At 41.7% G+C, this 24,259-nt stretch overlaps 1 protein-coding gene across 2 annotated transcripts; it reads left to right on the top strand.

Moving 5' to 3' along the window:
* The first annotated feature begins 236 nt into the window (after positions 1 to 236).
* On the top strand, positions 237 to 20,557 carry DUSP3 (dual specificity phosphatase 3). Of its 2 annotated transcripts, XR_003997609.1 has the most exons (4): positions 237 to 367; positions 9,925 to 10,151; positions 15,027 to 18,461; positions 18,583 to 20,557. XR_003997609.1 is itself a non-coding variant. In XM_030541511.1 (3 exons), exons 1-3 carry the CDS (start codon positions 246 to 248, stop codon positions 15,230 to 15,232), a joined length of 555 nt encoding a protein of 184 aa, XP_030397371.1. In that variant the 5' UTR covers positions 237 to 245; the 3' UTR covers positions 15,233 to 20,556. The 2 variants fall into 2 exon arrangements, 1 of the variants encoding a protein (XP_030397371.1); XM_030541511.1 differs by having other exon boundaries at positions 15,027 to 20,556.
* Positions 20,558 to 24,259: the final 3,702 nt, after the last annotated feature.

A 24,259-nucleotide genomic window follows, 5' to 3' on the forward strand; every position in this document is an offset into this window, starting at 1 on the left:
TTCCCGGGGCTGAGGGAGGCGCGATTCTCCGGGATGGGGGGCAGCGGGGCGAGGAAAATCCCCCCTGCGGGGCGCGCAGCTGGCACGCTCAAAGTGACCCGGCTGCCGAGTGTTGCTGGCAGAAGCAGCTGATCCCAGCCCCTCCTATCAGGCTCTGCCCGGCGCTCGTGGGGCGAGAGAAGCAAGGCCCTGCCTAGAGCTGCGGAGTACTCCTGGGGGCTGCAGGGAGTGGCCCAGATCTGGCCATGTCCGACTATCAGATCTCAGTGGAGGAGCTGAACGACCTGCTGGCTAACGGCAGCGGCTGCTACAGCCTCCCCAGCGCGCACAGCAACGAGGTGGCACCCCGCATCCACGTGGGGAACGCGTGAGTCTGGGTGTGGGGGGCTGAGGCCCAGGCAGTGGTCTCCCGAGCCAGCACAGCTGTGAACGGCTCACACCGGCCTGATCTAGGAGTGGGGACCTGGCGGGGGCGGAGGCGCGTGAGCCCAGGATATGGGGGAAGCTGGGTTGCTGGTGACCCAGGGAGTCCGGCTCCCAATCCACTATCCGAATATTTGTGTGAGAACTTGGTTGGGGCCAGGGGCCTAGGAGGTCGTGGGTAGATGTGGGTTAGGATTATGTGGCCTTTGGGCGTTCATGGTAAAGGACCCTGGGAGTTCCTAGGTTGAAGTTAGGGTCGTGTGTGAGAGAGTTCAGAGCTGCAGGGCCCTGTGGTGTTTGCTGAAGGGTTTTGATAGCCCACTGAAGTCCCAGAACTGGGAGATGTTAAAATAAAGGGTGCCAAAGCTAATCCAAGAGTGGGCTAAAAATGGATGAGAAATCTTGCTCACCAAGCTCAGCCCTGAATGTGACTGTGTCAGCACGAGCCTTTACTGCCCCCCTACCCCGTGCAGCTGTCCTGAGGGTTGCAGTCCAAGTTCTACAGTCCTGTACTCCACAATAGACTCCCCACAGAAATGGGAGCAAATATTCAAGAGAATGTGTTATTTGCCCAAGAGATGACTCCTCATCTTTTTTTTGTTTTTTTAATTTTCTCAGCTGCTTGGGGGTAGGTTAGGTTGCCAACAACATTCTCCACCCTGTCTGGCAAAATGCCTGGGGCTGTTCCTGTTCTCAGCTGTAAGGTATTTACATTCACTCCACCCAGACTTCGGGTTCTATTCTCTGCTCTGCTTCTGACCTACTGAGAGACCTTGGGAAAGTCACTACATTGCTCTGTGCCTCGGTTTCCCATCTCAACCTTTGTCTTATCTGTTTAGACTTAAGATTTTGGGGGGAGAGGACTGTCTCTTGGTAGCTAAAGGTGGGGCTGTAGGTGCTAACATAATACAAATAAAAATAAAACTAGGACCTCCACCTTTATCCTAAACACAAAATAAGCTCTGCCTTTGTCCATAAGAACATAAGAATGGCCATATTGGATCAGACCAATGGTCCACCTAGCCCACCATCCTCTATTCTGACAGTGGCTGGTGGCATATGCTCCAGGGGGAATGAACAGAACAGGGCAATTTTAAATGCCCCATCCGCTGTTGTCCAGTCCTAGCTTCTAGCAGTCAGAGGCTTAGGAGCACCAAGAATGTGGGGTTGTGTCCCTGCCCATCGTAGCTAATAACCATTGATGGACATTCCTCCACAAATTTATCTAATTCTTTTTTTAACCTAGTTACACTTTTGGCCTTCACAACATCCCCTGACAGTTTGCTCCATGGGTTGACTGTGCGCTATGTGAAATACTTCTGTGTGTTAGTTTTAAAAACTGCTGCCTATTAATTTCATAGGGTGCCCCTGGTTCTTCTGTTATGTGAAGGGGTAAATAACACTTTTTCTTCACACCATTCATAATTTTATACACCTTTAACATATTGCATTGTAGTTGTCTCTTTTCTAAGATGAACAGTCCCAGTCTATTTAATCTCTTCTAATATGGAAGCTGTTCCATACCTTTAAGTTTTGTTGCCCTTCTCTGTTTTTTTTCCAATATTAATATAGCATTTTGGAGATGGGGCTGTATTCAAGCTGTTGGCATACCATAGATTTATATCATAGATTATTAGAGTTGGAAGGGACCTCAGGAGATCATCTAGTCCAACTCCCTGCTCAAAGCAGGGCCAATCCCTAAATGGCCCCCTCAGGGATTGAAACTCACAACTGGTTTAGCAGGCCAATGCTCAAACCACTGAGCTATCCCTCTCCCCTTATTGAAACATAAAATATCAGGGATGGAAGGGACCTCAGAAGGTCATCTAGTCCAACCCCCTGCTCAAAGCAAGGCCAATCCTCAGACAGATTTTTGCCCCAGATCCCTACATGACCCCTTCAAGGACTGAACTCATAACCCTGGGTTTAGCACACCAATGCTCAAACCACTGAGCTATCCCTCCCCCCCACATGTGAATCTTCACAGTAGAAATGGGGATTCTGGGAGTTAGTACAAGCTAATGACATTGTATTTATACAGACATTCTCATTTTTTAATGTCTGCCTTATTAAAGTCTCTGTTCAAAATCTATTAAATCATTCAGGAAAGTAACTGTGGAGGACTATGGTATAGCATGATTTCTGTGTACTTTTGTATTGCTCTTATGTGGCAGTACAGAATGTCAGAATGGTGTGAATGTGTTGACAAATGAAAACAATTATTTATTCTGGTTGTGGAACTGAAAGGTCAGCTCTCCAATTAATTTGATAAAATCTTACCCCAAAGTAACTTTCTGGTCTAGTGTCTATTTAACTTATTAAGTCAACCACAATAGCTCATACAAACTATGTCCTGCAAAAATGTTCTATTATACAATTGTTCTAATTCTAACAGTTCAGGTTGTGTAGCAAGTCCATATGAAGAAATCTTACATTACAATAGAACCATTTGAGTCTTCATTCCTACTAAGTAACAAATGTAAAAAAAATCTAGCTAAGTAGTTGGGCACTGACAGTCTGTGGGAATTGAGATGGCTTGAATGGTTTGCATCTTGCTTTTGGCCCTTATGTAATCCTTGTCTCTTATTCTCTCCTGAGCTGTTGTCAAAGGTACTTTGCAAACACTGCAGCAAGATAGTGCTGGACAGCAGTACTGGGGAGTCTCATCTTATGCTGGGGTTACGTTCCGCTGTCAGTGCATAAAGTGAAAATCACATACAGTCAAAATTACATTGAGTGTAATGGCGGGAGGAATCACCCGCACTATAGGTACAGTATTTAAATTATTTTTCTCTTTTTTTTTTTTTTTTGCCGACTGCGCAAAGCTGAATTCGCGCTTGTTAAATGCGTGTAAGATCAGACTCACCTGTATGGCAAATGTCTTGCCAAGAAGAATGAAGTGACTTGATTATTTGCTCTGACACTGAAACATCAACTCTGATCTGGATGGATCACTTCCTTTTTGGGATAGAGGGCCTGATTTATCACTGCCCAGTGGGAGCACTTACAAAAATATTTTTTCCTAGAGCAGTCACATCCCTGCAGGGTTTCAAACACAGGGAAATCACAAGCCCAGTGACTGGCATGTGGGCAGCTGGATTCTAACAGATGAATGAAAATATCTAAGCTGGATTCAGAATAAACTTTTGATTGAAACCTGCTGGACTATTTCACATCGTGGTATGGCTGTTTTTTCTGTTTTTCATTGTGAAGGAATCATCCAGAGCTAAAAATGGGAGTGGTGTTAGAATATTCAGGGATCTCACTTAGCTCAGAAATTTGGAAAGGTGAGATTAAATTGGAACATAGTGCAATATGAACAATCCCTCTGTTGAGTGACTTAGTGCCAAAGCATTACATTTTCCATGTAATATGGAGTCTTGCAACCTTATCTGAACCCAGCAAATGTTGGGTTCAAATCTGGTTGGGTCTGAAAACAACTCACCACTCCCTGGCTTGGGTCAGGTAATCTCTGATGACCTTCTTTTGCCTGCTGGGTCTATGTGGTGGCAGCTGCGTGTCCCACTCCTGCGGGCCCCCATCTCTTTGCTGCACTGTGGTGTGAGGGGCTGACAAGTTGCAGTGCTATTCCCTCTGCAGCACACACAGTCCAGGGGGCGGCAGTGACCAGTTGGAGGAGTCACACATCTGCAGCTGCACTCACCTTATGGGCATGCAGTGGCCGAAGACAGATTGCAGGCATGCGAGCAGAAAGCCCCCACCAGACTGAGCTCCAAGTAGCAGCGCTAATGCAGGTTCGGGGGGAAGTATTGAGCTGGGCTTGGGCTGGGTCTGAAAATGAGGTGACTCAACACTCTTGGGCTTGGGTCGTGTTTGGGTGGGCTGTGGGTCTAGTTGAGTTCAGGTCAGGCTTTAAAATTAGGCCTGAACAGACCTCGAATATAATAGATGAAGGAAATAATTGAAGAAAACACAAAGATAAAACAGCAAAGGATAATAATTAAAAAGCATGTCCAGACAGTCCTAACCATTCAGGCAGGACCAGTTCCTCAAAACAGAGGCTCAAAGCAAAGGGTAAACACTGTTCACAGGTTACAACCAGTACAATTATATATTTTTCAGATAATAACGCAGCAGAATAATTCAAAATACAGCATGAAATCTAAACCAGCTTCTGTGATTATGGAATTTTTCTAGATCATCCTCAATCTATTGAACAAATTTCAACGTTTTCGTCATATTAACACTGTTTTGAATTGCATCTCCAGGAAGTACTTCACAGAAAATAATTGTTTCTGACTATCTAGTACCAGTGAATCATAAATTCCTATCTGAATAGCATTACAAAAGAACAGGCATGTTTAAGGCTTTCCCAATGCATGTATTAATGTCTGAGAGCCAGACTTCCTGTATCTTAAGGCTACAGGATATTAATGTGGATGTGATTAGAGTCCTGCGCAGATACAAAATTTGTATCTGCATCCGTCCAAGATCTGCAAACATGGTTCGTGGATGGATATAAAGCAGATATCTGCAGATTTGCAGGCATCTAGATGTTAGGGGTTTTTTTTACTTGCAGTGAGCTGCAGTCAATAATCTTAATACACAATTCTCAAATGTATCCAAAGCATTTTAAAGAGTAATAGACTCAGAGTCAGGCTGGGAGCAGACGCTGTGATGTTATGGCATAAAAAAGTAAATGCACAGAACACTCTTCAGCCTATTGGTTTGTGTGTTTGCATTTCCCCCTCATCTGGCCCTGTGCTGACATGGGCCATTTATCTTTTTTTTTTTTTTTTCCCTTTCCTTTTTTACTGAAGAAATCTGTGTCCTGTGAAAATTGCTGTTCTGTCAAAAAGCAAGCAAATCTTGCATATGTGACAGCATCACTTCTGCACTGCTGGCAGAGAAACTGTTGTATTTCAAACTGTGTTTTGGAAACCTATAAGCACCTCAAGCCACATCTCCAGAATATGTATTTGGTAACAAGATCTTGCTAAGGAAATCTTGGAGTCTGGTTCATGGTGCCCATCTGAGCACGGGAATTTTAGAAAGTACTTGTTCCTTCATGAGGAACTGGAAGTACACTTCAGTTTATCCTGCATTTGTCGTATGTAGGAAGTGCATGTATTTGGGCCTGTCATCCCATGGCAATAGACAGGCTAAGATAAATGAGTTGCTAATGGCTGCCCACTAATTATAGGGCACTTAATCTTTTGTTGGTGTCTTGCTCACATGTTTAAGCTGTTGGTAGAGGTGTTGAGAAGAAAATTGACGTGTATGAATATCCCAGTAAGAATTGAGTTGTGCTGTCACTGAGGATACTGGTAGGCAGAATGGAGAAATTATTAGTGAATTCTGTCTTGTAGCAAGGCTTGAACTATAACTCTTTTTATTTGTTGGGTTGGCTGGCTGCATGAGTGATGTTGCATTACAGTCTTACTTAAGACTATTTACCATATAAGCTGCCATATGTGCCTTTAGGACTGGAATTTTGTGGAAGGTAAACGTGATCTGTGGTGGGAAGAAAGACACACTCAGGTAACAGTGTACTAATATTACAGGGCCAGAATGGGGAGAGTTCTATATTCAGAGCAGATAAGATTCCGTGAGCTGCTTAGGGGAAAAGAAGCCGATCCTGCTTTCCTTTCCCAGAGACCATCTCCTTGCTCTGTTTCTCAGGAGCCAATGTTTGAGGGTGAAACAATGAAACTGAAATGTAAGAAGTGGGATTTTCTGGGACTGTTTGAAAATGGAATTATTTGTTCTACAATAAGCAGAGGCCAAGCTTTGCTCTGTGCTTCCACTAAGTGTACTGATAAGAACCTTAGGTATAACTCTATGAAACTCATTTACTGTGTAAGGAATAGAGACCAGTCTCTAGTGTTCTTGATGACCTAGTCTGTGGTTCCCAGACACAGGAGTGCCTACTGTCCTTAAAGCTCTCTTATTCCTTCAAAACCCAAAGCACTTCCATCAATACAAATGTCCAATATGAGAAGAAAGGACAAGGCATACACTACAGAATGAACGTTTTTCCTTTCAGCCTTGTTTTTATAGCATTTACTGTTCTGTTCCAAGTAGACTTCCCCTGGCATTGAGGCTCATCCCTTGGCACAGCTGTTATCCTGCCAGACAGAAAATTAGCCAACTTTTGTTTGGATAATAGATGAAAGTCCTTAAAATGATTTGGCGCATTGCCATGATTATTGGGTACACATGGCAGAACATGTAGAAAATTTGCTCACACATGAGGATTCGTCTGCAGTGTGCACTCTTACTGAAAAAGGGGAACAGTCACAGGGGAAATGGAGAAGGTTTATATGTTCATTATCTAACATTTTGTTATGTGTTAACTGTGAGCTAATTTCTGCAGAACCTCCAAGTCCAGAGTGTAGGTTCAGTTTGGGTACAATTTACTAATTCAGATTTTATTTATCTATTTAGATTTCTAATAAAAAGGCATCCATCCAAAAGCTGTGGGCACCTTGCCAAAACTTAGAAACCCATCAAAAAATATACAGCACATATGCTTATCTAAAGCTCAACCACTGTTAAAATCTCTTGAGTCTGCTAAATGGGGTTGGAGCTCTTGAGAGAAGCAGCTTTCCCATAAGATTTGTGTTTCCAGATCCAGCTGGAAACATGGTGAAAGCCGATTTTTCACCGTAGTTCAGCTCTTCTGGTTCCAGTCTTGGAAAAATGAATGTACACAAATGGGGCGGGTGAGTAGGGGAGTTCTCTGAAAGGTTCAGAGCCCTGAAAGTTTGGTTTGCTTTTGTTTCCAAAAGCAGGTTAAGATTTGGGATGGAGGATACTGGTGGTTTCTGTTTCCTTTGAACTACTTTGCCTATTCCTAATATAAATTCTAATGCAGAGAGCAGAGCACTGTCGTGATAGATTCATGGTTGCCTGTGTTGCTATGCAGGTCGGCTTTTGCCATTTGTACCAACTGGAGTTTTTCTAGTCATGTGTCTTCATTCCTACATTTAATGCATTGTGATAATCAAGCCTGGAGGGCATGAACACATTTATCATCATGCCCAGGTCTGTACCCGATAGGAGGAGTGCAGTCTTCTGGCCAGTTGCAGGTGGAAATGTTTTTTTTGTTTTGGGGGTTGTTAGGGGTTTTTTTTGGCCACCATGGGTTTTTTGGTACATCTGTACCCCGATATAACGTGACCCGATATAACACGAATTCGGATATAACATGGTAAAACAGCGCTCTGGGGGGGTGGGGCTGCACGCTCTGGCAGATCAAAGCAAGTTCGATATAACGCAGTTTCACCTATAACGCAGTAAGATGTTTTTGGCTCCCGAGGACAGCGTTATATTGGGGTAAAGGTGTATCTGATAGAATTGAGGAGTCTGGAGGGACCTATAAGCTGTGGGCCAACTTTTACAATGTATGGACAATGAGGCAAATACTTCAAAATGTTTCCATTTTCCTAAAATTATAGCCTCCCTTTTGCTTGGGTTCATCTTTTGCCAGATGCTGATTTCAGCTGAGATTGAGAGCAGGGAGCTGGCTGTTTAATACTGGCACTGCAGCACATGTTGTCACACCAGCTCTCAGTAGCTTCATGGATATTGAATAATATGGAGCAAGGATTGAACTTCTTGTGATTCTGTAGGCAAGGCCTTTGGAGGTGGAGGAACAATTACCCAGAACAACCCCCTGAGTTTGTTCAGTCTGAGAGGAAGGACCTAGCCATTTCAAGGTGTTTTCATTCACCCCTGCATGTTCTTGGAGGTAGGTCAATGGTATTTGGCAATCAACAGTATCAGATGCCACAGAGGATGAGTGTGAATGGAATTCCCTTGCCTGTGGGCCATCCACTAGAGCAGGGGTGGGGAACCTTTTTTCTATCACGGGCCATTGACCCACATAAAAAAATCAATCGCAGGCCACATGCAAGTAAAAAGCAACTTAATGTAGGGGTTTTTTTAGAGAGAGAAATATAAAACATTCCACTTACCCACCCGAGGCTTCCCCCCCCCAGTGGGGTGAGCCAGTGCTCGTGGCTCCAGCCCCACGGAAGGGTATGAGGGGAGGGCACTGAGGGTATGGCTACACTTGAAATTTCAAAGCGCTGCCGCGGCAGAGCACCAGCGCTGGGGGAGAGCTCTCCCAGCGCTGCATGTAAACCACATCCCTTATGGGTGTAGCTTGCAGCGCTGATTACACTGAGGCTTTACAGCGCTGTATCTTGCAGCGCTCAGGGGGGTGTTTTTTCACACCCCTGAGTGCAAAAGTTGCAGCGCTGTAAAGTGCCAGTGTAGCCATGGCCTTAGACTTGCCATGGGCCGCATGAAATTAAGCAACAGGGCAGATCCAACCCATGGGTCGTAGGTTCTCCACCTTAGCCCTAGAGCAACATGTTCTATCTCTGTACTGTGTCCTGGCCTGAAGCCTGGCAGGGGGATCCAGGATGCTGGCAGCTGGTGCTGTAGGCTGTTTTTAACTGTTTCTCGATTATCTTGTGTAGAAAAAGGCTAAACAAGGAGCAGTGACTTGCACGGCCTCCTTCATAACATCCATGATGGTTTCTTAGTACTGCTCAGACTTACATATTTTAGAGGGAGTGGTGGGTTCCTCTTGTCACAGAAGGTATTGACAGCCTGTGGGGTCCCAGATGTTCTCTACTCACCCACTGCCAAGGAAGGCAGGGCTTAGTCACCGGTGGTGACCATGGTAGCTCGCAGTACATATGTGACTACAGCCTGTGTGAACAGGCTAAAAATAAGATCAACTTTTGAGATAAAAATCTGTAGGAGACTCACTGGTGAGTGCAGAGTGTTGAGTAACTATCCTGTTGGGATCCAGGCCCCCTGCTAAAGGACCTCCCCCCAGCCTAAGGGGAGGATCCACAGGACCTGGAAGCCAAGTGATTCCAGGGGACAACTAATGAAATAACAGGGACAGGAGTAGCAATATCCTAGAGAACTTGTGGAGGATGGGAAGGGGTAAATATAGTACCTATCTATAAAAAAGAGGAATAAGGACAACCCAGGGAATTATAGACCAGTCAGCTTTACTTTGGTATCTGGAAAGATAATGGAGCAAATAATCAAACAATCAGTTTGTAAGCACCTAGAAGATAAAAAGGTGATAACAATCAATGTGTTATAAAGAGGAGGGTGATAAATTAATTCTCCTTAACTGCTGAGGACAGGACAAGAAGTAATCTTAAATTGCAGCAAAGGAGATTTAGATTGGACATTAGGAAAAACTTTCTAACTTGAGTAGTTAAGCACTGGAACAAATTACCAAGGGAGGTTGTCTAACCTGTTCTTAAAAATTTTCAATGATGGGGATTCCACAAACACCTCTCGGGGATGGTCTAGGTAATACCGAGTCCTGCCTCAGTGCAGGGGACTGAACTAGATGATCCATTCAGTCCTACATTTCTGTAATTCTGTGGGCAGCAGGGGGCTTTGTTATAGATTCTGAGGGCACTTGAAAATACTGAGCGTTTGCCCTCTTTTTATGTGATTTGCTAAGCCCCAATTGTTTTCTTGATACTTCTTACTTTCCAGGTTCATAGCCAAGAATATCATGAGGTTGCAGCGCCTGGGCATAACCCACATCCTGAATGCAGCAGAGGGAAAATCCTTCATGCATGTGAACACTAATGCAGAGTTCTACGAAGGCACAGGCATCACCTACCATGGCATTAAAGCTAATGACACCCAAGAATTTAACCTCAGTTGCTATTTTGAGGAGGCTGCTGACTTTATTGACAGTGCATTGTCCCAGAAGGATGGTAAGGCATCTCCAAGAGTTTCTCTGCCCTGTTTTCTAGCCAGTATGTGAATTTACTGGCCATTTGTTTCATTGTTTGAAATACTCCTTTTTTCTTTCCTCAGTTTTTCAATGGAACAGAAACCAAAGCATTCAGATCAGGACTTAGACTTCTTGGTGAGGAGTTTAGGGCACTTGAATATACAATGTAGAATTTGCTGTGTATGAACAGAGCCCCTCAATGTATGAAACAATGGAAAACTGCCACAGCAGTGGGTAATTTGGGGAGAGTAAAACAGCTGGTGCATCTTAGCAATGAAAGTGTCAAGGAAAAATCATATTGGAAATGCTATGCTAGGAAGAGAGGCTTTAATATTTCCTGAACATATTAGTGGATCAGAATGGAAAATCTGGAAAGTAACACAGGACCCAAACACTAATTTAAGACAGTAAAAATCATAAATCAGAGTCAGGAAGGACATTGTAAAATGCAACACTCAGCTTGCAACACAAGCTAATATTAGAGATGCAAATTAAATGCCAATAACACACGCAAGAGTGGATAATTTCTTAGCATAGGGTAGAGGTAGTCAATAGGTGGACTGCAGGCCAAATCTGCACCACAAGATGCTTTGGAACAGACCACAAAATATTTTTATTTACTTGTTATCATTATTGTTGTTGTTTTTTATATTATTTTCTCTGGAGTCTGGACATTGAGTATACCTTGACCAAGAAATTTGGATCTTGACAAAAAATAGTTGATACCCCTGGCATAGGGCACCTATGTATTTTTGAAAATCCCACTAGGCATCTAAATATCTTTAAATACCTGGCCCCTATTGTTTGTGAGTATCTAAACCCCACTCTCTCAGTGGTTAGGGTTAGGGTTTGTCTGTTTGTCAGAGGGTGGACATGGATGGCAAGAGAGAGATCACTTGATCATTACCTGTTCTGTTCACTCCCTCTGGAGCACCTGACATTGGCCACTGTAGGTAGACAGGATACCGGGCTGTATGGACCTTTGGTCTGACCCAGTATGGCTGTTCTTATGTTAGGAGCTCACTTAGCAGGGGTAGAGGGTATATTATATTTTATATGATTGTGAAGGAAGTCTCCCTTTTTTAAAAGGGTATTTTATTATTGCATCATAAGCCACCATGCGTATGAGCATGGCTTTTTCTTTATTCAATATCCTGACAGTGGGCATAAGTTTTCACACTCTTGAAACAAATGCAACTAAAATGAGTTAAATTATGATCCATAGGTTTCATCCATCAATCCATTCTGAGCAGCTGTTTCCTTTGTCAATAGCTCTGTTTGCACAAGGCTCAGAGGGAATATCCTTGGGTTTTTTTACCCCTCCATGTGGCAGCTACAGCAGTTGCCTACATTAAATAGTGATATTAGGAAGGTATTCCATTTATTTTGCTGACTTTTTTTGTAATAAAAGTTGTTGTTTTTTGAAAAAAGCTAATTCTGCTGTGTTCAATGCTTTTCATTTCATCTCTTTTCCCCCTGCAAATTCTATTCTGTTTCCCTCAGCTGGAAATGAGGAGTCATACCAATATTTTCCCAACTGGGTCCTTTCTCACAGATTAATTAACAGTTTTCTACATTGAACAGCATTTGCTGTCTGCACCCCATTCACCAAAAACAGGCAAACCTTTTAGGATTTGATTAATTGTTCCTCTGTTGTTTGCTTGGTCATCTTTAGATGTAGCATGAATGCTCAGAAAGTAGGACAGAAGATAAGGACCAAAAACTCCAGCTCAAAGGCAGCAGGTTTTATGCATGTCAGGGGAACCGCTGACATTTTCAGATGTTTTAACACAACTGACTCAGTGCTGCTTCTTTCTCCTCTGGGGTCTCCTTCATATGTAACTGAGGTGGAAACCATAGCAAGGGAGTCTGAAGAGGTTACACGACAGGCAGAAATCTTAGGGAATTCAAGGTTTGTTTTTTTTTCGGAGCCCTCATTTTAACAGTAATAAAAAATCAACAATGACCCAGTCGGCTCCTAGGTGAACCGTTCAAGGAAAGTGAGTTCGTAACTAAGGAGAAGGAGGGAGGGTAGCTGTCTTGACTGTACATGCCCTTAGAACGCCCTGCTCATTGCTTTACTCATCATGGGGCCAGATGTGAAGTGAGATGTATCAGCTTACTCTTTTATGGGCTAAATTTGGAGCTAAATTTGGAGATGACATGTAGGATTTGGTGTAAATTACACAGTGTAAGATTCTGTAATATACACACAAGGGGGTGGTGCAGAAGAAGGTATAAATTATACCAATTGAGACGGCCTCTAGACAGACATGAATTTGGGCCATCTGTACAATTTCCTCATCAGGAGAAGATTATAGACTTTACCAAGGCCCCAGTGCTTGTACAGAGGGCAGGGTTAATCTACTCTAGAGTTGAATGTTACAGCCCTTAGTATGAGTGAAATTGTAAGGGCATTAATTAATGTTTGTTCAGTGCTTTGAAGGTATAAAGCAGGTTGAGTGCTGAGTAATCCAAACGACTCTGCAGAAGGTATTGTAGTTGCTCCAATGTTTCTGAACAAGAAGAAATGGTAACTGGGAATTGGTGTAGCAGCTCCTCTGATTAAACATTTCTTTGGGACTCTATTAAAGAGAGGGGGAAAGGTTGACACTTTCCCATGCTGGTTCCAAACACTGTCACTGGTCAGAGTATCGGAACAGTAGATAAAAGCTGTCTCTGGTTTGAATAAACCGACTGCTGCTTGAGTAAAAAAACAACGCCTGAATCATGAGATTTTTAGCTCTGAGAACTCTGACTTCAGATGGATTATCTGGTTGTGGTATGTGCCCCCTGGAATTTCTGCTGCACCAAATTATCTTAAACATTTTCAAATGGAAGTTCTGGTATAATAGTAGATACCTTTCTGCTCCACAGAGTCCCAGGAAAACTTGTTGCAATGCTGCAAAGCAAAGCTTGTAACATGGGCCTCCTCTGTACTGAAATCTTAGAGGTCCAGAGTGCAGTAGTTCAGCTTTTACTTCTCGTCAGCTCATTATTTCTACTTACCTTATATTTCTTCACATGCTCCCAATGACTTTCTCAGCCCACATCTGAACAGCTGAAAAGTTTTGCAGAGGAGGGGAGAGAACTCTTTCTAGGATGTCCAGGGGGATCTGCCTTTGGCATATTTTTATTTTTTTTTAGGGGGTTAGGGGACCGGCAACCTACAGTTTGGTCAATCTGATGAATTCCAAAAGCAAGAACTTACCTTTTCCTAATAGTGTTGTGAGCCAGGGAAACAGGCCTGCACTGGGAAGGAGAGTTTAGGAAGTCCAGGCAGTTGGGGTGAACTCTAGTAAAGGCATGGAAGTCCTGCTACACCTGCTCAATTTGGATGGTGCTCACAGAAATGTGGATAATAGTGACAAAATTACTCTGAATTTTCAGTGATTTGTCAGTGCCCTTGTTAATTCTGATAGGGCTCCTTAAGTCTCAGGTGCTGTTATGCCACTTCTGACCTACCTGTCTAGTTATTATGCAAAAAGTAATAGACTTTTAGCTATGCTAAAGGTCCATTCCAGTTATTAAATAAATCCATTGTTAAAATTATTTGTATTGTAGGGTAGTGCTGTGAGTTCATTGGCTTCACTCCCCTTCCTTTTTCTGAAAGGTCACCAGCCTTTCCTTCATTCCTGTAGTGATAGTGATAACTTTTCTCCAATACTGCAATGATGAGCAAAGAAGGAAAGGGAAGTGGCTCCAAGTTCCATTAATAAATATTATAAAGGAGAGTGGTTAGGAGATCAGCCTTTAAATTAACACGAAGGTTGTAATGCTGATGTTCCTAAAAAATTCTCTCAAGGATCTCAATAGCCCAAGGCAAATATGCTAAGAGCCTTTTCTCTGCAGCAGTTCACAATAAACTGGCTTTCATGAGAGAAATGTGTGACTCCTCTGTCCTCTTCCCTCTACTGTGGGTTTGTTGGGGTCAGCGTCTCCCTTGTGTTTAGGGAGAGGTTCTGTCTTTGGAAACATGGGCCAGTGAGTAACATGACAGCAAACCAACTTGGGCCAGATTTCAAAACAGGGAGAATGGTGGTGATGTTTTATTTCATTTCTTATTGGTTATTTATCTACAGCACATTCACCACAAATAGCTGGAGTAATGGCATGCAGAGTCCTGTATCAGTCAGCTGGCCGCATTCTGTTTGCTCTTGGTGCAGGTTTGTTTTCTAATTTGGTTCTGCTGGCTATTGATGCTGCATAGTCAGCACTTTCATTTGTATCTTGTATGCTGAATGGGCAGCTTCTCTAAAATGAGAGCGTGTACATGCTAATGTGACTTCAGAAGCAGAGACCTGGCAGTAGCAGAGGAAGGTGTAACTGAGGTAGAGACATAGGAAGTGCTAGGATTACAGTGTAAAGGATGTGTATCTTGCTTTGTGAAATGTGTTGTATCCAAACAACAACCCATGTTTATCCCATGCATCTGAAGTCTTGCATACTTTTAATTCTGTGGTTTTAATTTCTCTACCACATTGGTCCTTCTGCAGAAAATGAAGTTAGGGAGTCCTGCAGGCTGCTAACCTTATTGTAGACCGAAAGATTGCAGGAGCTTAGCAAATGGGAGTCCAAATCTTCTTTCTTTGGAAACAAATATGATATTTTCTGCTTTAATTTGTACAGGTGTTTATTATGTGTAATTGTTTTGCAGTTTGCTGGATGATGGTGTGGCTGCTAACAGAGACACAGTACCTGTCTTCTAGCTGAGCCATTCAAAATTCAGTCATTGGGCTGCTGAAGGACCAATGTTATTCTGTTCATTTATCCTTCCATCAAAGGTGTTTCTGTAGTGCTTCCCAGGATAGTCTCAGTTATAATCTGTTGTTTTCTTTATGTTCTCTCTGTACAGGCCGGGTGTTCGTGCACTGCCGTGAAGGCTACAGCCGCTCCCCAACACTGGTCATTGCTTATCTCATGCTTCGCCAGAATATGGATGTCAAGTCTGCAGTGAGCGCTGTCCGGCAGAAGCGAGAGATTGGGCCCAATGATGGCTTCTTGAAGCAGCTCTGCCAACTTAATGAGAGATTAGTGAAGGAGGGCAAACTGAAGCCCTAAACCGAAGAGCTGCATTTTCTCAGAGGGGCTCTCCTGACTGTCAAAGTGTGCACATTAGGTGCTTTAGATACCCAAACTTAAACTGCTAGGCTAGGTCATGCAGTGCGAGGGAGGCAGAGTCCCTTCTTATCTAGTGAAAGTATCTTCCACATGTCTGGGTCTGCCCTTTAAAATAGCACAAAGCTCCATCACTCCTAGGAGTGTTGCACTAAAGAAAGCTCTTTAGAGAGATAATTCCAACAACGTATCAGCTGTCATCACATGTGTTTCTTTCAGAGCCCACTGGAGGTCCCATGACATACGTACTTCGCATTGACTTTGGATGTCATTTGTTTAAGCTTCATGTTCTTGAATCCCACCAGTGCAACTCAGCCGCATGGGTGCCCAAGAGCAGAAATGCACCTCCCTTCACTTGCTTTTAATTGAAGTACTGTATTTTTAAAAGAGTATCTCACAAACTCACAGGTGCCTAAAGTCTGAGTGTAGGAGCTTGCAAAGATAGAGAAGTATATATGCAAATACACAGATGCACTTACCCCATTACTGTGTACAGCTTTGTGTGTGGTGTGGATATATACAATACAGTATACGTACAGGGCTTGAGTGTGGCAGTAAAGCCATCCAGAGTCTGATGTTAATACAAGTACCCTTGTAAATAGAGTTTGTATATCTGTTATTTGTGTTTATTATTAAGTAGAAACAAAAATGCTGTATTTTTTTCATCTTAAAATTTAGAGGGAAAAGTAAAATATAGAGAGCAAGTATCAAAGGAAAGAATCGAATGTGAGGAGCAGAGAATGGGAGTGCTTAGGTATGTTGATACTTGGTGTGGGTATAAGAACCTGAACAGAAGACACACACAATGTGAACTGACTGCTCATGAGGGATTTTAGTGAATTTCAGGTTCTTTTTTCTTTAACCTCACTATTATTTATATTCACCCTGGAAAGCTTGAACCTGAAATCTTTCTCCTCACTGAAATATTTTCCCTTCAAGAAGCACACACACTGATTGCTTATTGTAAGATGCCCATTGTAAGGGACAGCACATTCTGCCTTGAAGTAGGATTGCACTGTTTGTGTTTAAAGAGAGATGAGCCCTGTTGCCCATCACATGGACATGGCAAACATTTACTTCCAAGTGGTTGATATCTTTAGCCTCTCTTAGACGCTGCCCTGTTAAGTCACTGCAGTATCTGGAGTGTAAGCTGCTTCGTTTACAGTGTGCATGTTGGCTGAGTGTGCAAACATAACTTTAAAGGCTTGCAAAGTGCTGTACATGTACTCAGTGCCTCACTGGTGCACCCCTAGAATTGTTGGTAATGCTATCAGAACCCTGCATATACTTGTTCAGTTTTTCTGTGTGATTTTATGTATTCAAAGGATAACATTTTAACAAGAAAAGCTCTTGTATTATTGATGCACGCAATGCCCAGCACTAGGTTGTTCTTTTTGGGTATTCGATTTTTTTAACCGTGTGTCATTTCCTGATCTATTTTTATTTTAATATTTTGTACACTTAGTTTGATTTCAAGAAAGTTGTGGGTTGGGTCACTTGGCCTATAACTCCATATGCGACTTCTCTAGTCAAAAACAGGGCTTGCTTCAGTTTCTTTGCATAGGATAGGGGTAGCCAAAAAATAGTCCAGCTAGCCCTGTACCCTATCTTTGTCAGCGGCTAGTACCAGATGCTTCCACAGACAAATGACCTCATAATGGATAATTATGGAAAAATCAGCACATGGAATTCAGTACATACTATCTACTGAATCCTGTGCATTTAGTGATTGGCATTTGTCCTGAAGCAGGAGGGTTTACATCCTTTATATAATTTTATCATATCTAATGCATTTGGGGATACTTTTCACTATCAGTATAAATGTCTGATTTTTAAAAAACCATTACTTTCGTATATTGTGGTAGTGAGTTTCACAGGTTAATTATGTTTGTGTAAAAGTCTTTCCTGTTGATCAGATTTTTAAATCTATTGCCTTTTAATTTCCTTGGTTGCCCATTTTTCTGGTATTATGAAAGATGGTGAAAAGGAGCACCTGCCTTATCTTTTCTACATTACTCATTTTCCATTTTGCATACTACAATCTTGTTTACAGATAAAGCTGTTTTTCTACTTGTATTGATGGAACAGAGCTTTTATCTCTTTACCTACATCAGTGTATTGCAAATATGAATCCAAATAATATAGAAAAAATGTATACACACCCCCACTCTCTTTTGGCTTTGATTTGGCATTTAGAAGGTAGGGTTCCAACCCAATGACTGATCTAAAAAGAATTTTATTATTAGGCATTAGATTTTTTTTTCCACAGATGCTCCTAGATTAATCTGTTTAGTTAGTGGGAGTGTGATCAGAAACATCCAGGAACGATCTCAGTGTTTTTTGTTGGAATAGTAGAATCCATCTGCTTTGTGGTGGTGATAGGATTTGCACAGCTTTGTATTGTCTTGATGAACCACCTAAAAGCAGGTGGAGAGATTGCTGCTCGCAGTTGGCATATGACTAAAATGAACTGGAAATCAAGACAGATAAGAAAAATATGGAGATATTTTTCATCTGTTTATAGGACCTTTTCGGAGTTCATTTGCAATGATGTAATATCACTAACTTCAGTGGCATAACATCTGATTTACCCCAGTGTAAAAGATCAGAACCAGGTCTTCAGTGTTCACACTTGGCAGATCTGGTGTCTATTGAGGATGAATAAAAGATGCTTGTGGGAAAGGAATTAACCCAAAAGCAAGCTCTCGAACATTATATCCTATAGTGAGTTACTGAGTAGTTTGACTCATACATGAAACTGATTCCTTGTTTCCTATCCATTCTCTTTGTTCTGCTCATAGTCTTGAAAAGTATAGTTAGATTATAACTTGTGATGTCACATGTACTCCTCCAGTCTTTCATCTGTTCTTTCAGTTTAAGTCCTTTAATGTTGCACAGTATTCTGCAGATTGCAGCTGTCAGAGAAGAGCTCTTAGTTCTAAATTTAATTCCATAATCATGTTATGCTTCTTAGTGCATCTCTTTGACTGTAGGTGCCAGATCTTATTAAAAGGAAAAAAATAGAGATTTCTTCCATCATAAGATGAAATGGACAAAGTACCAAAAAATACTGTGCCTTTTTACTGAAACTGGAGTGGAGCTGCTCACTGCTGCTGTGTGTTCCTTACTGGCGTGACCATTGAGAAATATATTTTTAAGTGCAGAAGAACAGGTAAGTAGGAACATGGTGCAGTACCAGTGATTAAACTGTTTTAGCTGTAACCAAGAATGCTGCTTCTGGATTTGTTGATATAAGTTTTATCTCTAAATAACAGAACTTTGCTTTTTGTCAGAGTAAGTACAATCAGAGCTTTGGAGAAGAGAGGATGCCTCTTCAGGATACAAACCTGTCACAGAGCAAGTACATCTACCATGCCAGACCCAATATAACAAGAACAAAAGCAGTTGCTTTTTGCTTTGCAGGAATGTTTTGGATTTCTTTGATGATTTACTAAAAAAGCAACTCCAGTAGGTAATGAGTCCTCTAAAATATCATTGTTGTTTGCAAACACTGTTCTCATGCTTCAGACTGAACCAAAAATGTCCCAGCAATTTCCCTACTACAGGGGCAGGGTTTATAGTTTAGAGAAGAGGATGATGTGTGGGACTTTGCTTTAATATTCACAAACCTTTTTGTACTTTTTTGTTGTCATCATCTTTTGGCCATGCAACAAAAACACAGCTGTTTACAACAGAACTGCAACAGTTCTGCATGTCACACTACAGCAACTCATAGTACAGCCAGAAATTAGTTCATGAATGGGTGCCGTTGCAACTGGGTATGGTGAACAAGTGGTTTCCTGTAAATGGCAAACATTTTGCAAAACTAGTTCAGAGTTTGAGAGGTAGGCTGTAAATGCAGGACTAGTAGCCAGTAACTACTGTGTTCCAGTTCCATTTTGACTCATTGTACGATGCTGGACTGGTCACCTTTCTCCTATAAAATGGAAACAATACTTACCTACCTCACAGGCGTGTTGAGGATTAACTAATGGTTAGAAAGTGCTTTGAAGATTAAAAGCACTATATAAATGCTGAGTATTATGCAATCTGTGACTTGAAAATCTTCTGTCACATGTATGTTTCTTCCAACAAGAAGGAATCATTGCAATAGATGTGAGAGTGGCAATGCTTTATAGTCAGTCATTTAATATTTACAATGAACTCTCTCTTGGTCAGGGCCAGTTAAAATCCCTGATGCAGGAGTGAGTACGAACAGCAGGAATTTTACTTTCTCCAATTTTATTAAAATGAGTTTTACTGGTTTGACTGTGCTAAAATAATGTTGTTCATGCATCCATGTCATGGGCTCTGCCAATATGGAAAACTGAAAATAGAACAGACCTGGGTGGTAGTAACTTCCATGCATTTATTATTGGAAATTGGTAACCTTGTGTTCTGTGATATCCCAACGCCAAACATAAATGGGCAACTTCTGCCCTACAGTCTTTTCTATGGGAATTTGGAATTTAAATGTAACTTTCAAGCTGTTAGTACAACCCACAAACTTTAAAAAGAAATCCAGATCTATACCAATAGATCTATACAAACACAACCTACACTGGCTTTCTGTTGAAAATCTCAGCTCTCTGTTTCCATCCACTGGGATTAGCAATTGTACAGGTTTGTCAATGAGCCATTCTTATCTCCTTTGATGTACACTTTAAGGCTCCTGTACTACTGGAGTTGGAAAAAAGGGTTACAGCCAAAGAGCTTTCTGTACAGGATACTGAAGAGGAAAATGTACGGGAGACACAGTTATATACTGAGCAGGTTCTTTTCCTTTATCTTGGTTGGAAGGTTGGAGCTCCTGGTGTTCAGTAAGAGGAGTTTTGTTCCTTTATGTGGCGATCACTCCAATTAGAAAAATCAAATGTACAATGCTCATGTTTTGTGATGTGACAGAATAAATTACCAGAGTTAAATTGTTTGTTCTGTACAGTTTGTTGTGGTGTTTTGCAAAACAAAAAAACAAATATGTTTTAGCAATGTGCAATAAAGTATATATGGTGCCGTTGGCATGATGAACACTGAGGTGTAATCTGCATGGAGTTGCAGCAGTTCTCAAGGGGAATGTCGCAGATGGCCATAATTACAGCAAATGAGAGGAGCTGCCTCACACCTGAAGAGAGATTCTCAATAGAATATGGCTTCTATGGACATTAAGGGAACAATCAAACAATTTGCATGGTTACCTGGGTTCTATGTACATACAATCTGGGTTCAGTCCCCACAAGTTGCCTGATACTTATGGGCACATTCTGTACAAATGCAGAAGGGCAGAAAAGGGGAGGATTTGTCCTAAACACAAAATTAAAATGTTTTTATTAATAAAAATTTTTTTGGAGATGCTGGAGCAGCCCTGATTTGACAGTTATCTGTTAAAGCTCCTTCTACTTCCCCTTGTTGCAGTCTGGGCAGAAATGTTCTTTCCAGAAATTAACTGTTCAAAAATAGGACTTTTAAAAATTTCATTACAAGCCTCCACCTTACTGAAAAGCCACAGCCTTTGGGACTGAGCTTAGTGTGCCCTGCTAGTGTCTCAAATTATACCAATTGCTATAAGATGTCAGCAGCTGTCAACTGCAATTAAATGTTTGAAAGTTAATTACCCAAATACATATCAACTGTAGCTTACATTTTCAAAACACTAAACAATATTCTACTTTATTAAACACAGTCAGTGTTTAGGCCCTGCTAAGATGTTTATAATTTCATGAAAAGGGGACTCCCTCTATCTGGCCCCTTTTCTGTGGTGAGCCAGTCCTTTTCTTCCATCTCCGATGCTTGCCACAAATAATGCTTTCCAAGTAGTTCTTGTTACATTATGTGCTGTAACTACCACTTAAAAAGAATCAAAGGAGAAAAAATACAGCGGAGCCAATACAGATTTTTGAGAGCTGAATTGCAATGAGCTGTTTTTCAGAGGTGCTGAGCACCTCCAGCTGCCATTGACTTCATAAAAAATACTGAGCACCCTTAATCTCAGATGAGTAGGCCATGCCTCTTTAAGGGGGCATGTGTGCTGGCAGCTGAGTTTTTGCACATAGTTTACTAAGACCTGTGAATTGCAACACCAAGAGTGTTAATGGACAATATTGATATCTTCTTCAACACCGATTTAGGCTTTGCTTCTACTAGAGGAAAGAGGAGAGAGAACCTGAAAAATGAGACTTTGCCACCAAGCAGATTAAAGTGCAGAATTTCAAGCAGCTGGATGGGGCTGGGTTGTGAAATCTGCACTGAGAATACACCTATGGGCACCTCACAGCTGGTGTAGAGAGTGCTCAGCGTAAGCAGTGGTTTCCCTTGGTGTTACCATAGATATTCCCCAAGTAAATAAAATCTTCAAAATTTACACACACACGCCACATTTTTTTTCTTTCTTTTTTTGGGTGTGAGAGAGAAAGGGAGAAGAAGAGAGAACCAAGAATGGAATATTTTTTGTGGCGCAGGGAGCTCTTTTTCATTTAGTTGCTGTAACCCCTTCCCTCACTGCTGAGTCTCACCTGCGTCATGGCATCTCAGTTAGGGCCTTGACTTGCTCATTTCTTACTCCCACAAATCCTCTCTCCTCACTGCTTGCAATTCAGAAATGATCTCTCAAAGTTGTATCCATAATGGTTGCAAACAGTCTCTCTTTCCTGGCTATCACAGCTGTATGCAGATAGATGTGGGATAATTAATAATGCATATGTATTCTGTTTGGAAGAACAATGGCAAAAGTGATGAGCACAGAACTTCCATGGATGTTACTCTGTGATCTTTTAGCCCTGAGTGCTTCAAGCCATCCCCCATTAATGAAATAACCATTTCCCAAAAGCAGACACATTTTATGTCATCAAGTCTTTCCCATTTCTAACCACAGGGGCAAATCCCCTGCTGTTTTGATTCTTAGTGTTAGCACCCATTCATGTTCTGGAAACACTATCTCAGGGCTTAAGTGGTGCATCAGGCCTGTGCACATGGGTGAATTTCACTCTGAATCTTTTATGGAGAATGAACATTGACAAGCAATAATCTTTGAAATGCTGTTGCTTGTGTGGTGTCTTGAGTCTAACCTCTGTGAGCTAGCAGCCACTAGTAGGTGACATGGTTGCTAGCACTTTAGCGGGTCTGACTTTCATCTAGCATAGGACATTGGTGGCACATTGTGAGAGAACTGACAGACACAGGCACAGCAGACTATTGTAGATAGCATAGCACTCATGCATATTCTTCCTAACACCAACATTGATGGATATTTCTCTAAACACAGAGCACAACCTCTTCTTGCGTGTCTGACGTGTGTGTGTGTGTGTGCGCGCACGCACCAATATCACCTTGGGGTGAATTGACAGGGAGTAAGGTAATGCTTTTTTTTTCAAACAGCAGACCCCAGTTGGTGTTATGAGGTGGCTGTCTATTGTAGCGGAGATGCCTTAAGATAAATCTTAGACCAAGATTTGTCTTATTTGGCATATCCACATCAAGAAAAAAGAGTCCTGAGTGCACTGCAATGTTAGCACAAGACATGAATCCAGGCAACAAGAATTCTAATATGCTTCTCCTTTTCTCCATTCCTAGAAAAGAAACATTTACTGGATTTCTTTTTTCAGATCAATACGGCCCCAAAACCCAGGGTGCATTAAATGTCAATTATCTGTACAGGGATATGGAGAATTCACTTTACTATGAGAGAAATCAATGACTTAAGTAACTATGGATTTGCTTTTTGATGTTTCATTGAAGAATTAAATTGAAAGTGATTGATGTTTGATGGCATTACATAATCTTTTAGCCAATCATGAGTTTCTTTCTATTTCCTCTCAGTGAGATTATTCCTGATTTATGGAAATAACATCTATCTCTGACATTCACTGTCTCTACTGTCATACACCTTTAGGCTGTTCCCATGTTGTGCCACCATGTATAGCTCTGTTCTTCCTTCAGTCAGTGGAGTTACATGAGTGTAAATGAGGGCAAAGTTTGGTCCTTATTGTGGAAGTAGGCTCTTGACTTACTCATGTATCTACACTCATTCCATTTAGGATTGCCCATTGCAATTCAGTCTGTTCCACCATATATTTAGCTGTGCCACACCTGAAGAAGAGCTCTATATAAGCTCAAAAGTGTGTCTCTTTCACCAAAAAAAGTTGAGCCATCCACATTTTCTCATTGCAATTTAAGTTGGTTGCACAGAGAATTATTTTAATTAGCTAGGATGCCTATCTTTTGACAGAGGAATAAAGGTTGTATAGTGACACGTTCAAGAATCATGATAGTGAGGTTTCAAAGGTTTTGGCATCAGCTATTCCCTTCCAAAACATGAGAAGATTTTTGAAATGTACATGGCAAAATCAGACAGAGCAGTCAGACTGAGAATTGGCTATATAGCAAGTACTCCTATCTTAAAGAATAATGAGCAGCTAAGAAAGACTGCACTGACTGAAGGAATCATGGACCCCATTAACAAAGATGATTAGTAATCATAACATTTTATTTATATAGCATCCATTTACCCAAGCATCCTCCTATGTACACTACACTAAAACAAATATAGCATACATGGCTAAAGCCCTATGGGTTTGCAATACCAAACATTAAATCGACAAAGAGACCCATGCACCTCTTTGAGAGACTATGCCACAGCTTTAGTGGTTACCACATGGCAAAATGAAACAATCCTTGTCAAGAGCACAGTGGTTACACCAATATATCTGTTCTAATTTTAGTTTTAAATGCAGCAGCTCTCATAGACTTTAAGGTCAGAAGGGACCATTATGCTCATCTAGTCTGACCTCCTGTACAATGCAGGCCACAGAATCTCACCCACCCACTCCTGTAACAAACCCCTAACCTATGTCTGAGTTATTGAAGTCCTCAGATTGTGGTTTGAAGACCTCAAGCTGCAGAGAATCCTCCAGCAAGTGACCCGTGTGTCAAAACCTAGTCCCAGATTTGGACCTTAGCGTCCAAAATATGGGGGTT

Source organism: Gopherus evgoodei, chromosome 23, assembly GCF_007399415.2.
Source record: "Gopherus evgoodei ecotype Sinaloan lineage chromosome 23, rGopEvg1_v1.p, whole genome shotgun sequence".
Classification (NCBI taxonomy): Eukaryota; Metazoa; Chordata; order Testudines; family Testudinidae; genus Gopherus; species Gopherus evgoodei.